Source organism: Sprattus sprattus, assembly GCF_963457725.1.
Source record: "Sprattus sprattus genome assembly, chromosome: 4".
NCBI lineage: Eukaryota > Metazoa > Chordata > Actinopteri > Clupeiformes > Clupeidae > Sprattus > Sprattus sprattus.
Genome location: NC_137923.1, coordinates 45108838 through 45126472, shown reverse-complemented (window position 1 = coordinate 45126472; position 17635 = coordinate 45108838). Strand labels below are relative to the sequence as shown.

Here is a 17635-nt window from a genome sequence, read left to right as displayed (position 1 = left end):
GCCACATCAGAGAACCACAGACTTGAAATAAACACTCAGTTGCCAGTTTATTAAGAACACTGGGCTAAAACTAATGCACTCCAATACACCAATCCAGCAATCCATCTTAACTTCATGTAGATTGTATTATCCAGTAGCCTATTTGTTTAAACTAATTTTGAGAGCTGTTGATTCAACTGTGTCCTAATTTTGGAGGCTGCAGTTTTTGGTTCTGTTAAATTGTATTGTGTTACTGACACGTGTTTGTTGTTCAGTCCATTTCAAACAGTGAGGCTAGGCCAAATAACAGAAACAGAAACACTTTGTGTTAAATTCAACACAGTTCAACAGCACCACAAACTACACTCTCCAAAATGATCATAGAGATGAATTGCCACCTCTCTTAAACTGTTTCAACGTAAACTGAATATTATAATAATCATGAAGGGGGATTTATTGCACGACTTTTGTATTACACTGCTTTAGCTTTCACTGGGTGTACCTAATACACTGGCAACTGTGTATATACAGTGGGGAAAATAAGTATTTGACCCCCTGCCGATTTCGCACGTTTGGCCACTTGCAAAGAAATGCCTGATCTATAATTGTAATGATAGGTCTATTTTAACAGTGAGAAACAGAATATCAACAAAAACATCCAGAAAACTGCATTTTATAACACTTATGAATTTATCTGCATTTGTTGCAGCACATAAGTATTTGAACCCCTACCAAACAGCAAGAATTCTGGCTCCCACAGACCAGTTATGTGCCCACGAGGCACACAGATTAGTCCTCTTGAGGCCTAACAAGGTACACCTGATCTCAACTTGTGACGTGTATAAAAGAAACCTGTCCAAAGAATCATACTACACACATTCAACCTCACCACCATGGACTATTCCAAAGAGTTGTCCAAGGACGTCCGAGATAAGATTGTAGATCTGTACAAGGCTGGATTGGGCTACAAAACTATCGGCAAGCAGCTGGGTGAGAAGCAGATAACTGTTCATGCAATTATTAATGGAAGCAACACCAAACAACTGTCAATCGCCTTCGATCTGGGGCTCCATGCAAGATCTCGCCTCGTGCAGTATTGGTGATCATTCGAAACGTGCGGGATAACCCAAGAATTAAACAGGGGGAACTTGTGAATGATCTCAAGGCAGCTGGGACCCCAGTCACCAAGGAAACCATTGGCAACATACTACGCCGTAATGGTTTGAAGCCCTGCAGCGCTCGCAAGTTCCCCCTCCTGAAGGAAGCACATGCAGGGCTGTTTAAAGTTTGCCAATGAACACTTGAATGATTATAAGAAGGATCGGGAGACAGGATGTGGTCAGATGAGACAAAACCAAGCTCTTTGGCATCAACTCGACTTGCCGTGTTTGGAGGGAGAAGAATGCTGAATATGACCCCAAGAACACCATCCCCACCGTCAAGAGGTGGAAACATTATGCTTTGGGGCTGTTTCTCTGCCAAGGGTACAGGACGACTCCACCGCATCGAGGGGACTGGATGGGGTCATGTAACGTAGAATATTGGGCTTGAACCTCATCCCTCCCCTTGAAAACGCAACCTTGAGGATTTGGAGAGGATCTGCAAAGAGGAGTGGACCAAAATCCCTCCTGAGATATGTGTAAACCTGGTGACCAACTAAAAGAACAGTCTGAAGTCTGTGCTTGCCAACAAGGGTTTCTCCACCAAGTACTAAGTCATGTTTTGCAAGGGGTTCAATACTTATTTGCCGCAACAAATGCAATCAATTCGTAACTTTTATTCAATGCAGTTTTCTTGATGTTTTTGTTGATATCCTGTCCCTCACAGTTAAAATAGACTTAGCATTACATTATAGATCACACATTTCTTTGCAAGTGGGCAAACTTCCGAAATCGGCAGGGGTTCAAATACTTATTTTCCCCACTATAAGAATAACTTCAAAACAAAACAAATGTGTTTCATGAATAAGATTCACTGAACATCTGAGTTTTTTTGTGAAACTAAAATCACAACCCCTTTTATTGGCACAAATCAAACTACCAACACATTTCCTGGCAGGCTTTGTTGTTGTTTGCAAGGCAGCAAATAGGGAAAAATATAGTGTGGACGGTGGTGGGGTTGCCTTAACAATGGACCAGCATACCATCCATTCTCACCTATACAGAGGGAGTGTGAGCAACTATGAAAGTGTTTTGTTCATGGTTTCAGCAGGCAAGAGACAAATGTGAGAATTGCTGTGGAATACACAGACTGCATAACACGCCCAAAACCAATCTCTAACCAATAACAAAAAAGCCACAAACAATTCTCTGTATCAAATATGTTCAAGTTTGAAACATACAAAGAGTAAGAGACTGCAGCTACATGTGTATGGAGAATACATGCATTTGTGGTTTGTGAAGCAGGCATGTCATTGATTGATTTTGGCTCGGAAACTGAGCTCTTTAAGGGTAGTTATTATAGCAGAGTTTATACAACAATCTTTTTGCAGTTGCGGCCCCGGAGAAACTCTAGGATAAGGTGTCAGGAATGCAGCATTTCCCTCTGTTTTCCTATAGACTCCTAGTCTTAGAAGTGAAGAGATCTTTTTATTGGGTTATGATGAACTGAAAGCAAACCGTTTTAGTCAACAAAAAAAGAAACACGACACAAGTGTGGAAATAAAAAGCTGATGAAGTAAATCCCTGCCGGCTAGTGATTTGTGATTGACAACTTCCTAGAAAATAATGCAGGGGCTGTGACTGTAGTTGAAAATGTATGACAAAAATGTTAAGGCAAGACGAGGCTGGATCATGATTAATCTGTTGTTAGTATTTCTCTTTAGCTTCTGCGTCAGTTGTCAAGGACCGGTAAGTGTGGAGGGCACTGAAGCGAAAGGCAGGTTGCAAGGAAGAGCTTAGCAACCAGTCCCCCTGCTGGCCAAGTGGTCATGTGAAAGCGACTGCAGCAGACTGCAAGTGATAAAAACCAGTCACCGGGTAGACACATGGATGACACAACTTGCCTTAAGTCCTCTTATTTATTTGTACTGGGAAGAAAAGACAACAAGATTACTTGTTTTCACAGTATCTCCTGGTGTTATGAAGGGCTAATCAACAGCAAAAGTGGAAAAATAAAATGGAAGGTCTTGAGACAAATGCTTTGTTATCTACAGTTTAGATTTAACTTTTTTTATTCATTTGGGCTTCTCATCCCGTTTCACAGTATAAGGCTACAACAAAATGTAGCTAATTCTTAGCAAATTATTATAGGCTCTCTGACTGCCATGCATGCAACCTGTCACTTTAGGCCTGTGTAGCCTGGGGAAATAATCAAGCAGTCCAATTATTTGGGGGGTTTGATAGCATCAAAAAACTATGTAACTATAAAATAGTTAACTCAGGACAGCTTTCGTATACGGCTTTAATATATTCTTTTCTCCATGATTTCTTAGTGACCGGTTTGCTTCTGAAGGCTTTTTTTTTCATCAGTGTAGAAAGGACGTGTGTGACGCCTCAGTTGTGAGCCTGCGCAGAAACATCTCTGGGCGCAGTGGGAGCATAGAGACATAAGGATCCTCCTATGTCTGCGAGTGTGGGAGCCATGTTTGTTTGGAATGTCCGCGTAGTTGGAAGCACTGGGATTGTAACCGAAGTAAAGATAGCTGTTTAGTGCTTTAAGCACTAAATTATATACTGTCAAGAATATACAATGGAGACGGAGTAATACGAAGAAAACATACTCGTTTTTATTTCATGGAAAACTTTTGCCAACCCACGTGATCATCCTCATCCAATAGGGAACCCGCTGACGTTGCTGGTAATATGTCCATTGTTGAGGTTTCTTCGAAATAACCGAAAATGCGTTAAAATATACGGTAAAAGGCATACGCATGGGAATGGAATACCCTTCGAAATGGCTTGTTCGATGAAGACTTTTGTGTGCTTCTTGCTAATGCGGTGTTGTGTCTGGCTATGTTTTTTTTTTAACGAACTCAATGCCAAGAATCCGATCATAATCACATATCACATGACGCACCATCCCCCACCCCGATCCAATGAAGGAGGAAGAAGTCGGACATGTTTGGAGGAAATGTTGAATAAAGAAACGTGGCTGAAGACAAGACGAAAATAAGGAAATGTCTGACGTATGCGGATTTTGAGATGGACTTTTTTTTCCTTATTATTATGAGTTACTGTAATTTGGTATATTTTTCTCTTTACAAAGGGCACATGCACATACTATTTATCAATCTTATTTTAATAGTCTAGTTATAGAATTCACTACACCATGCATTTTATGGTTTAGAAGATGACCAAGCAATGTAGTCAGCGTTTTTAACTTCGAAATTTGATAGAATGTCATTGCAACAAACGTGTAACCTTGTTAGTGGGGGTGGGGTAGTGTAGTTGCATTAGATAAGGCAACAATGCAATGTGGTAATCAGCTGGATACGTTGAACATTCTGTCTTGGGATTTGATTGTTTAGTTTTTTGTAGACTATATATGTTGTAGGCCTAGTTTTGGTCGTTGAAAACATTTGATAATTTGGATTGCTAAGTGAGCCTAAGGGCACAAGTATCAGCCTGATCTTAGTTCGCAGAAGAGTAAATAACTTCGTTCGTTGTTTTTTTAGAGAACATGGCGTCTTCACAGTGCATTTGGGAATAATTAGGCTGCTTGATGAAGTGGTGGGTTTTGCCATTGTTTATGTGCTATCTGTGACGTCCTTAAAACAGCTGCCAGATAGTCCTCTAACTTTAGAAAAAAACATGTGGACGTTTTCTTGCTATGCCATTTACATTAGTTTGTCGTGTCTTGTCTAGGAGCGTGGAGTCATACCGAGCAAACCTGCGTTGGTGAAAGTGCTGTGTCATTTCAATGGAGGACATTTTCTGTAGGCCTTGTAGAGTCTCTCCAGTCGAGAATGCCTGTGGACTTAATGGGTATTTTAAAACAGTGAGCCTGAGCGATCAGATTTCGTGTCAAGACTTATTAAATACCAGATGCCCATTGCCACGTGGATAAAATGTTGCAAGGTCATGTGCTGCCTCTCTTGTTAATGTTATAAGGTTTCGGTCATCAGTCTAATTTTTTGTGTTGTGTCATTAATATCACATTAGGTGAAACGGGTTCAATTCTAAGAGCAAAACGTTGGGGTTTGGATGCCGAAGAGGCCTTTTTAAATCGTAAAAAGTCACGGCTTAGTCACGACGTTGCAAAATGGCGACCGCACATCAGGGTTGCGAGGCGAAACGACTGCAGGGAAGTAGAACATAGCGTGGATCTTCCACTGTTATGTGGCAGTAGTCTGATACGCGTGATGTAATCAACGAACCAATGGTGTGCCTTGAAGTTGCTCTCTAAGCCCGCGCTTGGGTCTCAAACACCAATCGGGGTTGTCTATCCATCCACGTCGGTTTAATGCAACCGACAGAACGCTATTGCCATTTGAATGTGAAGGCTTCTCACGGGAGAGCGCGGGCAGCATAATTCGGAAGATTGTGTTTTTATTCATGCTTGGTTAGACCAGTGGTGATCAGAGATCCCGGTAGGTACTACTCTCTGAAATCGATGGCGGTGAAACGGCTGGGAGGATTTGGGTGTGGCTTATATGACCGACTGCAGGGCAGGCGAATTGCTATTTCGGGGGCGTGGTTCTATTGGGGTACTTAAGCCAATGGTGGCGGTACACGGTTTATAAATAGTCGGGCGGATCCATTTAGTCGCCATTTCACTGAAGCTGTATTCAGGAGGTTGGAAGGAGACTGGGAGGAAAGAAGGCGATACGAGAACTTGAGAGAAACGGGTACACTTAACAGAATCCGGATCCATCCTGATGGAGACGGCCTTAAACCCGCCCCTTGACAGGTACCGATCGGAACATTTGTCAATAAGTTTGCAATCTGACTGAGTATTGCTGTCCACAACTTGTTTGTAACTTTACATTTGTTGATGAGGTTTGGCATGTCAACAGCACTGACACCTGGTGGAGTAACTTGTACAAATTGTTGTTGAACTCAGTAGCGATAACTGCGGGTACTGGCAGCCGAGCGCAGGGCACGGGGGTCATGCCATTGGTCATTTAAATAAAGCTGTATGTCTGGGGCAGACTGGGCATACAAGTATGTGTGGTAGAAACGACACTTTGAATGGACTATCTGACCGCCTTACCCAACGTCATTGCGCCGTCGCCATTTTCCCTAGCATTTGTAGCTAATTGACATGCACTGGTTAGTTGGACCTTCTCAGACTTGTAACGGTGTTTTTCTTGGAGTATGAGGCCTTATTGTTGGTTTGCTGGCAAGAGATGAACTCAGTAGGTGAACATTCTTACATATGTAGCCTGCTGTATCAGTCGGGTGGGAACTTGCCAGTTAGCTTGTATGTTAGCATATACCCATTTTAATTGTTGAAGACCAGTCCAAGGGTGGGATAGTTGCTCTTCGGTTGCCTAGTTACACGTGTGTCCCATATATAAATCAGGTAAGCACCCACCGCGATAAACTTACAAAACGCCAGTTGTAGAAGCAGTCCCTGTCGATACATTCAGATAGTGTACGTTAGCTCGTCATGCAGCGTTATCGTATTAACTAAGTTTTCTGTAGGAATGTATAGTTTATAGAGTGGTTTAAACGCAAAATATCTACACATCACCACATTCACGCAAATGACATGCATTTCTGTACTTATGCCTTTTTATTGAATATAATAAAAAGTATTGCAAAATATCAAATGTTTCTAATTTTGTATCATTTAAGACCAGATATTTGTTACGGACTACTGATATTTTAATTTGTTGACATGGTCTCTAGAAGCTATAGCTATGACTCGTTTAAAGGTAATTTAGAGTCTGGAAATTGTGAAGTTCACGTGAGCTCCTGCAGCAGGGGTGTGTTGTATTTGCGTAATGCTTCAAAGTAAGTGGTGCTTCTTCACTACCAGTGTGTTAATTTCTGTGAAGATTACCATGTAAAAAGCACACCTCTGCCACTGGAGCTTTGGCCATTTTATCTTGATGGAAGAACCACACAACAACATGCTAGTGGACCCATGTGGTTAAGTTAAGGATTGAGCTGATGGGGCAGAAAAGCCCAAAGCCCCCTCCCCCAAGTTTTTCAGGTGAGCAGTCCCTCTGAGACGCTTGTGATGTAAGCCCCCAAACACAGATGCATCCTTGTCACTTGTTCCATTAAGCCAGTTAAATACTTAAGGCCCCCAAAAAGTGGAATTAGTAGTGAACCATACAACAGCTTAACCATTTTGTGATTTGGCTAAACTGCGTCTAGATGTAAAGAAAGTAGCCAAACGAAGGACAATACTTTTTCCATATAATCCATATATTTCTAAACTGGTTCAGTTTTAGGAATTAGGGTGGCCTAATTTGAGACTGACAGGTTTAAAGGTAAGTCATCTGAACCAAGTAGTTATAGTTAGCAACATGGATCAAAGGTAAAATGGTTTGTCCCTCTGTCTGAATATCTTTTTACAAAACAAGTAAACTGGAGATTTCCTATGCTTGCTATTACAGCCACAAGCACAAGGTCATCATTTGCATGTTCACTATGGCCATTTGAATGGCTGTGTTTGCATCTGTCAGGGCAAGGATATGTTAAATGTGTGAGAGTGTGACACCAGTGGCCATCGTTTTACTCTGTGTGACAGTCATGTAGGGTTCAGCTCGCATTGCTCCCCAGTGGCATATTTTTCTCCAAATACAAACCTCTAAATACCAGCATTCGGAATAACGGTTTTATCTGTAGCTCAAACTGCAGAGGCTTGTGAACATTATGGTGTGTGTGTGTGCATGTACAGTACTTGCCCCACGCACAGTAGCCAACAATGTATGGCCTTGGTTATCAGCCCAGCAGACCCATCACAGCACAAGCCTGTACTGTGTATTGTAGGTTGCTGTTTGGAGGGGGTGTGTGGCTTGGTTGCCATGGTTATGCTAGCCTGGCAGCCAATGAAATGGACACGTTAGCTTGGTTGCCATGCGACATAAGGGAAATGGGCAGTAAAATGCATGCAGGTGTTATTTCACTTTAGTTATTTAGTTAACTCTAGTATCCTCCCCCACCCACCAGCTTAGGCAGGTGCTGTCGAATAACTGTCTTGTGGAGGCTTGGTTAAACAGTAGACAAACATTGCTATCTTCGATTTAAGGGAAGAGTGTGCATCCTTTTGAAGGAGCTCCTTGCACATCGGGCGGAGATTATTTTTCTTTTGAAGGCCTAGCCTCCTATGATGGCATTCTGTTTTTGTAGCTGAAAAGCCAAAAGCAAAGCCCAGCATCATTATTCCTTTTAAGTAGCAAATTTGGCCTGTGAAAAGCACCAGGGTGCCTCAGATTTTAAGTCTTCTCATTGCAACCAGTTCAGGACTTAACCGTGAAGGGTTCTGTTTATAGGAAGCAGGTCAGGTGAGTCATCAGTGACAGCCCTGGCAAATCTTTAGTGTGTTTGCATACAAAGTCAATCATATACCATGAACGCGGGCGGGGTTGTGTAACTCCAGAAACCAGCAGCAGAGTCTATGCAAACAAGCATAGGGATGTGTAATGGTATTTGGAATAAGATGTGGAACACATAAATCAGTCAATCAATAGTAGGAGTAAATGGGGTTCAATCCAGTGGTTTTGGAATAAGTGTGATTTAGCAGTTGGTCAGTTCCTCCTCTCATCTTTTCTAGGTATCTTGCTTCAGTTCCAGTTTCTCTAGGCTATATAGGTATTCCACTGTTTTTTTTTTCCTACTCTCTTTTGCATCTCTTCCTCCCTTTTCTCTCTATACTCCTGTCATTAAATCTCACTGCTGTAATTTTCTGGATCTCCATACATTCTTTCTCCCTGTTTTCCTTGCCTTCGTCTGCCCCCAAAACCACCGCTCTTACTCCTTAACCCCCCCCCCCCCCGTCCAACATTTTTCTCTCACTCCTCATATTACCTCTCCATCCTCACCGTCTCCCTCCGTCCATCCCAACAGCCTCTCTCTGGGCGGGGGCGACCTGGTCATGCAGGGCATCACCACGGTAATGGAACAACAGCAATCAGGCGGAGGGGCAGGCAAGCGCATCCGCAAGCCGTCGCTACTCTTCGAGGGCTTCGAGGGCCCCGCGCTGCTGCCCCACTCGACACCTTCCGGTGGGCCACACCAGCCACCAGTGCGTGACCCTGCCCGCCAGGAACGCATGACCAATCAGCTGCAGTTCCTCCAAAAGGTGGTGGTGAAGTACCTGTGGAGGCACCACTTCGCCTGGCCTTTCCATGAGCCAGTGGACGCCTCTAAACTCGCCTTGCCTGTAAGTGCAGCACCTAGTACTACACGTTTTGATGTTTGTCAAGCCTCTGATAAGTCACCCAAAGAAAACATGGCAAAAATGACTAAGACTATAAGTTTGTCATTCATTGGAATTTATACCAGAAATATTGCATATTATAGGTTTTGCCCTTATGTCAAAGATATTCTTTAGTTATGACTTGGAAAGTAGAGCCATTTAGTCCTTACTGATAATGGATGCCTGTTTCACTCTGTCACTATGCTAAGTGTCTGTAACTGTCTTCTGTCAGGACTACCATAAAATCATCAAACAACCCATGGACATGGGCACCATCAAGAGGCGCCTGGAGAACAACTACTACCGTGGAGCCAACGAGTGCATGCAAGACTTCAATACCATGTTCACCAACTGCTACATCTACAACAAGGTAGGTACACTCACACTAATGCATGAAGGTCTTTAACAGTATTGACCAACTAGGTTTGCCATCTTAACATGGAGCAGGTGCCCCACCATAGACTCAACATATAATACAAACTTTGATGAAAGGCTTAGTTAGAATTAATCATATATGCCAATAGAAAGCACACGATGACCTGAAGAGACCACATTTTAGATCATGCATTTTGTTTGCTAGGTATTCAGTATTTATGTTTGTTTCATTCCTCATTGTCACAGTGTTTAATTTTAACTGACCAGTGACCAAGGTTCACAACTAGAGGGGGCTGCAACTATACCATGTGCAGTTTTATCTCTAGACTGAAATGTTGCTTCAGCATAGTACCACTGGAGTTGGATTTAAAACACACTTCCTACATTTAAAACACACTTCCCACATTTAAAACACACTTCCTACATTTAGATGATGCACTTCCTACATTTAGATGATAAACTTCTTTTTATATGATAAATGAGTTGGTGCAGTAATGCAACTTTGTTGTTCTTGCTCACATATCCTTTTTAGTGTAGTTTTGTAGTGTTCTGTGTTGAGGAATTTAAATTAATGTCATCATATTTCTAACCCATTTATGTGTCTTCCAGCCTACAGATGACATTGTTCTGATGGCTCAGTCCTTGGAGAAGGCTTTCCTTCAAAAGGTTGCCCAGATGCCCCAGGACGAGCTGGAGCTGCCCACACCTGTCCCACGCGCCAAACCGGGCAAGGTGGGCAAAGGCCGCCGAAACACAGGTGAGCAGTAGAGACAGCTGGAGGGTGTGAGTGTGTAGGAAGGGGTACTGCGTATGGAGTAATCTTTCTTCAGTCACTGATGTGTAGTTCAGTTCAAGTTCATTATCTTTTTCTCATCTTACTCAAAGCATCGTTCGCCACTATTGTTCATCAGGATAACATCTGTTCTCTGTCTCTGCCATCAGTTTCCGGTGGTGTGACAACGGCCCACCAGGTCCCGGCCATCTCTTCGCTTTCTCAGTCAGTGTACTCGCCCCCGACGCCTGACACCCCTGAACAGATCTTTGCAGTCCCCCCACAGACTCTGCTGGCTAAGAGTCTGCCCCCCACACCCCACAGTACCCCCGCCATGCTGGCCATCCCACCGACTCAGCCCACCACCAAGGTAAGAGCCATTGCATCGCCGCACTCCAGTCTACAGGGATTTTAAGAGAGACTGCGCTTAGCTGCTCTTGTAACCCCGACCAAAAAGATATATATTATTTATTAAACATTTATATATAATATATAAGAAATGTGTTACTTTTAACCTTCACTCATCTTTAAGCAAATTAATGGGCACACTACAACGGGATGAGACCGTGTCCTGTGGTTAACACTTTCAGGTCAGATCTTGTGTACCAAACAAATACTGTAAACTAACCCCCCATTTTTTTTTCTCTTTCTCTCCAGAAAAAGGGTGTGAAGAGGAAAGCGGACACGACCACCCCCACGACCATGGTCATGCCCCTCATGGGTGTGGGTGGCATGGGTCTGATCCTGGGGAACGGAGGCGACTCCCCTCTGGCTCTCTCGTCCCTGGTCATGGACTCCAAGCCCACCTTGGGGATGCTGGGCATGGGCCGCGGTGGGGGCCTGGTGGGCAAGGCTCCAGCCCGGCGCGGGGGCAGCGGTCGGCCCATCAAGCCGCCCAAGAAGGACCTGCCGGACTCGCAGCAGCACCAGCCGTCACGGCGGGGCAAGCTGAGCCCGCACATTAAGTACTGCAACGGCATCCTGAAGGAGCTGCTGTCCAAGAAGCACGCTGCCTACGCCTGGCCCTTCTACAAGCCCGTGGACGCCTCCATGCTGGGACTCCACGACTACAACGACATCATCAAGCACCCCATGGACCTCAGTACCATCAAGGTGAGCCTGACCTTTTAACGACAAACTCACTGAGGTTGGGTTCACACAGCTTACACGAAATTCAAAACTGCCACCACAAGTTATAAGTAGTTAACGTGGAGTTCAAATCCTGAAAGCGACTTGCTAGTTAAATGATATTAGGAACCTAAAAGGCGTATGCGTATAAAATACATGGTATCACACTACGTTCACAGTAAATAACTTATTTAGTTGTATGGCATCAAAGGCAGAGCCCTGCTATACACACCCTTGGGGTGTAACAGAATGTATATTTGTTCCAAAGTCACATTGGCAAGAGCAGTCGTATGAAGAATACGCGGCAAGTTCCACCTGGAAACCTTGTTATAGGTGTTAGCAAATTAGCAACATGCCTTGTTAAGCTTAGATCAAGCTGTATGGTGTACACAGTAGTCCGAAGACGCGCCTGCTTCTTTCAAATCAACTGAGTTTTGTGACCTGTGACCTATGGGCTTTTTTTTTTTACCAGCCGTACATAGAAATATGATCAATGCGAGACTGTTTATTTTTAAGCCTTAAGGGGGGACTGTACCCTAGGTGGAACAAACTGTAACTCTACTCTATGTTCAAAATAAATAAAAAGAAACCTAGTCATCTGGGGTTGTACCCACTGTACCATACTCATACTGAACCATGAGGTCTAAACCATGGTGTGAACCAAACCGTGACTTCTGTGTACCATCACACCCCCACCCTCCTAACATATCTAGCTGTTCTGTGTACCATCACACCCCCACCCTCCTAACCTATCTAGCTGTTCTGTGTACCATCACACCCCCACCCTCCTAACCTATCTAGCTGTTCTGTGTACCATCACACCCCCACCCTCCTAACCTATCTAGCCGTTTACCTGGTGCAGACAATGTAGAAACGGCAGCAGGCCACACTGTGCAAAGGCAGAAGCGAAAACTCAAAACCAGGTTGTTGATGAGGGGAAATGAACCATGTTTTTGGTTCTCTTCTCTCCCTCTTAGATGAAGATGGACGGCCGGGAGTACAGAGACGCGCAGCAGTTTGCCGCCGACATCCGGCTCATGTACTCCAACTGCTACAAGTACAACCCGCCCGACCACGACGTGGTGGGCATGGCCCGAAAGCTGCAGGTATGTTTTTCACTACCACATTTGACACACACTCACACATACACAAACAAGGTTTGCTTGATTTGTGCCCAACATGCGTGCGCGCACACACACACACACACAGTTTCACTTCACTTGCATGCAACAAACACAAACTGCAGGTATCTTGTCGTGATTCACACACATTGCTTCACAGATCACAAACACTCACTCACTCACTCACTCACTCACTCACTCACTCACTCACTCACTCACTCACTCACTCACTCACTCACTCACTCACTCACTCACTCACTCACTCACTCACTCACTCACTCACTCACTCACTCAGGCATGTCTTGTTTTTCCCCAACATACACACGCACACACATAGACATAACACACGCCCACAGAAGTCTACATACCCCGCGCTTTGGCTCTAAAGCATGCTTTCACTTGCATGTTCCAGACCAGAACTCTATGCCAACTATCCCAAGGGAAAATAAGCTGTAGTAACACTTTCACTGGCACTTTTAAGGACCGCTTGCAACCTGATCTCACCAGACACTGACAGCACAACACTCCTTTCGCTTGCTTATTTACACCCAGACGCTTACTCATGTCCCTGCTCGTCCTTTTTCCCAGGACGTGTTCGAGTTCCGCTTTGCTAAGATGCCAGATGAGCCCATGGCTCGCATGCCACCTCCGTCTATGGGTGGACACTCGTCCTCTTCCTCGTCTTCTTCCTCGTCATCGTCAGAGAGCGACCCGAGCAGCGAGAGTGAGAGCAGTCCCAGCTCTGATAGTGAGGAGGAGCGTGCGCACCGCCTGGCTGAGCTGCAAGATCAGGTGTGTAAGCAGGTACACAGCACAGAAAGCGTCGCAACTATACAGGCACACACACAAACACAGCCAAGCAATGTAATTTACGTGTTCCAGGATCTTAGCTCACCGGTTTGTTTACCATCACAGACTTTGTCATGTTTTGGGTTACTGGCAGTTATTTATTAATGGAGGATCTCTATGCATCCAGTGTTCACCAAGAATGAAGTGGAAAAGCAAAGAGAGAATTACATACACTTTCAAATTATGAACTATAACACAGAAGCGATCATCATATAGAAATAATATCTAAAATCAGAAGAAAGTCACACACACAAAGGTATTATAGCATAAAGACAGAGCAACACATGGCTTCATAACTTGACCTTTGACCTCTTTCTCCAGCTGAGGGCAGTGCACGAGCAGCTGGCTGTGCTCTCGCAGGCCCCCATTGTCAAGTCCAAGAAGAAGCGTGACAAGAAGGACAAGAAGAAGAAGAAGAAGCCAGAGAAAAAAACAGAGAAGCACCGGAGCGGCCGCAGCGCCGTGTCGGACGACGAGCCCATGGTGCGGCCCGCCAAGGTGCCTAAGCTCTCCAAGACGCCCAAGGTGCCCAAGACGCCCAAGACCAAAAGCAAGAGCAGCAAGGTGGCACCCACCTCCACTCAGGGCAAGAAGGGGGCAACGAAGAAAAGCAGCAAGAGCAAGTAAGCAGACATCTGTCTGTCTGGGTGTCTATCAGTGACTTCCTAAATCTGGCTCCTTCAGCACCACAATAAGCTTTTAGTCAGGTCTTATGCTTGCAGTGTAGGTTAACTAACCCAACTAATTAGCCTCCAACCTCAAGTAAAAACTCCTAGATCAAAGATCACCCAGCCCACCCTTCAAGCCTCACTCACACAACCACTGTCACCCCTAACGCTATCTGTTCTCTCCTCCATCCTCCCCGCTTCCAGGTCCTCCAAGAAGGTGGTGCCTCCGCCTCCGCCGCCTGTGCCACTGATGCCCCACTACGATTCGGAGGAGGAGGACGAGACCAGCCCCATGTCTTACGACGAGAAGCGGCAGCTGAGCCTGGACATCAACAAGCTGCCGGGCGAGAAGCTGGGCCGTGTGGTGCACATCATCCAGGCGCGTGAGCCCTCGCTGCGCGACACCAACCCAGAGGAGATCGAGATCGACTTTGAGACGCTCAAGCCCTCCACACTGCGCGAGCTTGAGCGCTACGTCATGACCTGCCTGCGCAAGAAACCACGGAAGTCCAATGGTGGGTTTGAAGGTGATCTTTTGCTCTGTAATGGTCAGAGCCATGCTACCTTACCCCCACCCCCCCACATCAGGTGCTTGTATGAAGTTCAGCCCTGCATGTTCTGAAACAACACTACTCTTTGCTAAGTGAACATTTGCACTACCCCAGCTACCCTTGATTAAGTTTAAATGTGCAAGACACTGTATTGTTGCCAGATATTGCAGTTCAGCTCTGTTCATGAAGCACATTACACACACACACACACACACACACACACACACACACACACACACACACATTTAGTGGTCTTTTTTCCCCCCATCAAAACCAGCTTCCGTACTGGGAGGATCTCATACATTATTTAAATCTTTGTTCTCTGCACAAGTGTAGAAACTGATAGTTAAGTATCTCAGTGACGTTTGCCTCAGCAATTCAATATAGGTCAAATAGAGCTGTAAAGTGGCATTAAGCACATCTGGTTCAATACGTGTACAATACATAATAAGTGGTAATGACCGGGATGGCCACCAAACTGGGCATTATATTTGAATTGGCATACATTTACCTTTTGCCACTTATTAGCTGGTACTTCAACTCTTCGCCCGAGTGTGTGTGTGTGTGTGTGTGTGTGAGAGAGAGAGAGAGAGAGATCCTGCACCATGTGGTGATCACCATGTGCTTCTCTGGGTGTAACCGTGTGCTCTGTGCCAACCCTGCAGCGATCAAGAAGAACTCAGCGGGCAAGTCTAAGGAGGAGCTGGCCCTGGAGAAGAAACGCGAGCTGGAGCGGAGACTGCAGGACGTCAGCGGGCAGCTCAACTCTGGCAAGAAGCCTGCTAAAACCAAAGGTAAGATATATACACACGCACACACCCTTGTTCAATTTAAAACCGCTTGATTTATCTGTTCATAACTGCTTTTACCAATGTTTTATATAAAGTTAAGTACTGCTTATCGTCTTGTCGTCTTTTCTTGTCAGTCCTTTCATTAATTTAATTTTGGTGCCGTTTCTGCTCCCCTCCTTGCAGTGGAGAAGCCCAGTGCAGTGGAACAGCATGCGGTCGCCTCTCGTCTCAGTGCCAGCAGCTCCAGTTCAGACTCCTCCTCCTCCTCCTCCTCCTCTTCGTCCTCCTCTGACACCAGCGAATCAGACTCGGGCTGAGTGATGCTGCCAGGACAGGCCTGGCTCCCTCATCCGCCCAGGCTGGCGCGGCAGACAAAAGAGGCCTGGTTACAGACGTGTGTTGGCACCAGGGCAGAGAGAACCTTTCCTCCTGACCTGCGAACCGTGAGAGCCCCACGAGATCACCGTAGAGAACAAGATGAGGAAGAGAGTGGAAGAGGGGATGTCACCCGCTGTAGAATGATGACGCTTCTCCCCAAAAAACAGAAGAGGGGGAGTGATTGAGCAAAACAGACTCCTTCTCTGGGGTGGCAGGTCTACCTATTTTGCCCCCCCTTCTCTTTACCATGTAAATACATGTCCAAATATATAAATATCTATTTTTCTTTTATAAAGAAGAATTTTAAGGAATCCCCAAATGGGGGAAAGAGTGAGTGGTCAGACTGTTTTTGTTTTGTTTTTGTAGGTTTCTTTTTCTTTCTTTAAAGAGGAGTTGGTAGATCCGTTTGGTTTGGGTGGCAGTGTATTTGTCGGAACCTGTGCCGCTTTTTCAAACGCACACACAAACCAGGGCGGTGGTGTTTTGTAGCTTGATACATGGTTCTACATCAATGTCTTTGCTTGCTTGTAAGAACACTTGCTCCCTCCTATTCCAGGCTTTAACCTGAAGTCAACCCAAGCTTCCCCAGCACATCTGCAACATTGCAATACAGTAACATTGTATAGACTTGCATCTGAATCCTTGCTTTCATGTAATAACGCATGCAAATGCCTGTCTGGATGTCAACTCTGAACAGAAATGGTCCCATCAACTTCTGTAGATATTTTCCCTTTTGTTCTGTGAGTTTTTGATGGAATCTCCCTCTCCATGTCCACCCTTAGAACCATACTCTGGAGGCCGATTTAAGAGCTTGGAGTATTTTTAGTACACTGTTCCCAAGATCCAGAGGTATATCAGCAAAGATGTACATGAAGCTTTAATGGTTTTTTTTCTTTTTTTTCCCATCCTTTTACTGGTTTTGTTTGGTTAAGGTGTGCTGGTGTGTGTATGTCTGTGTTACAGTTATTTATTATTTGCCTGGAGACTTCAGATGCCTAATGCAGGCGTTTTAACAATTGAATAGATCCCTAGCCTACAAACGCTTTTACTCCTGTTGATTCGGGAGTGGTTTTAGTAAATATCGCACCACTGCTGTTAGAACTACTGCACGGGACTGTACAGGTGTAAGAATTACAACACAATACTCATTTCAGGTGTCCTGCAAGAAATATATGTACATAATTAACCGTTGTACAACTCCGGAGCATGTATGTAGCTATTGGTAAGACATGGTTTACCCCTTTTGTTATGCTGATTTCTGTGTCCTGTTGTTCTTCATGTGACTTATCTGTTTTGTTTTGTACCTTTTGCCTCATCTTCTTGCCCTAGGGTTTTGTTTTCTAACAAAAAAAAAGAAACAGTTGTCAAGCTACAGGCATCGTCCAACTCTTTCTGGAGAAGGATCAACTTCTTCAGTTTACCATCGTTTACATTGGGAAAGACTAAATAAAAGCAATGACCATTCTTATAAAAAATAAACACTGTGTCTGTCTCTCTGGTGTGGAACCATTATGGGAAAATATGCCAAAGAATCATCCCTAGAATTGTAATGCAGAATTAATTAATCCATGCCAAACTCCTTTGTAGTCTGGATAGAACTTGCCTTCTGTGCACAGATGGCCTAGGCATAGTTACAATCATTAACAACATTAGGACTAATTGTTAGTTATTATTACAGTGTGTGGAAGAGGGGGGGGGGGCATCCTTT

The 17635-nt window shown here is 44.6% G+C and overlaps 1 protein-coding gene across 4 annotated transcripts; it reads left to right on the top strand.

The window, feature by feature from the left end:
• The first annotated feature begins 3531 nt into the window (after window positions 1-3531).
• Window positions 3532-17406, top strand: brd2a (bromodomain containing 2a). Of its 4 annotated transcripts, none has more exons than XM_080837399.1 (12): window positions 3532-5829; window positions 8943-9258; window positions 9527-9664; window positions 10279-10426; window positions 10612-10811; window positions 11099-11554; window positions 12547-12675; window positions 13279-13482; window positions 13861-14162; window positions 14412-14722; window positions 15424-15552; window positions 15733-17406. In XM_080837399.1, exons 1-12 carry the CDS (start codon window positions 5798-5800, stop codon window positions 15864-15866), a joined length of 2499 nt encoding a protein of 832 aa, XP_080693525.1. In that variant the 5' UTR covers window positions 3532-5797; the 3' UTR covers window positions 15867-17406. The 4 variants fall into 4 exon arrangements, with proteins under 4 accessions (XP_080693525.1, XP_080693524.1, XP_080693523.1 ...); XM_080837398.1 differs by having other exon boundaries at window positions 14412-14734; XM_080837397.1 differs by having other exon boundaries at window positions 13279-13494.
• Window positions 17407-17635: the final 229 nt, after the last annotated feature.

Excerpts from the sequence above, each read along its gene's own strand:
- brd2a (XM_080837396.1), top strand. The coding sequence starts at position 5,798 with ATGGAGACGGCCTTAAACCCGCCCCTTGACAG. Across the intron at positions 10,812-11,098 it reads CGACTCAGCCCACCACCAAG|AAAAAGGGTGTGAAGAGGAA; the intron begins GTAAGAGCCATT and ends CTTTCTCTCCAG. Across the intron at positions 14,163-14,411 it reads AAGAAAAGCAGCAAGAGCAA|GTCCTCCAAGAAGGTGGTGC; the intron begins GTAAGCAGACAT and ends CCCCGCTTCCAG.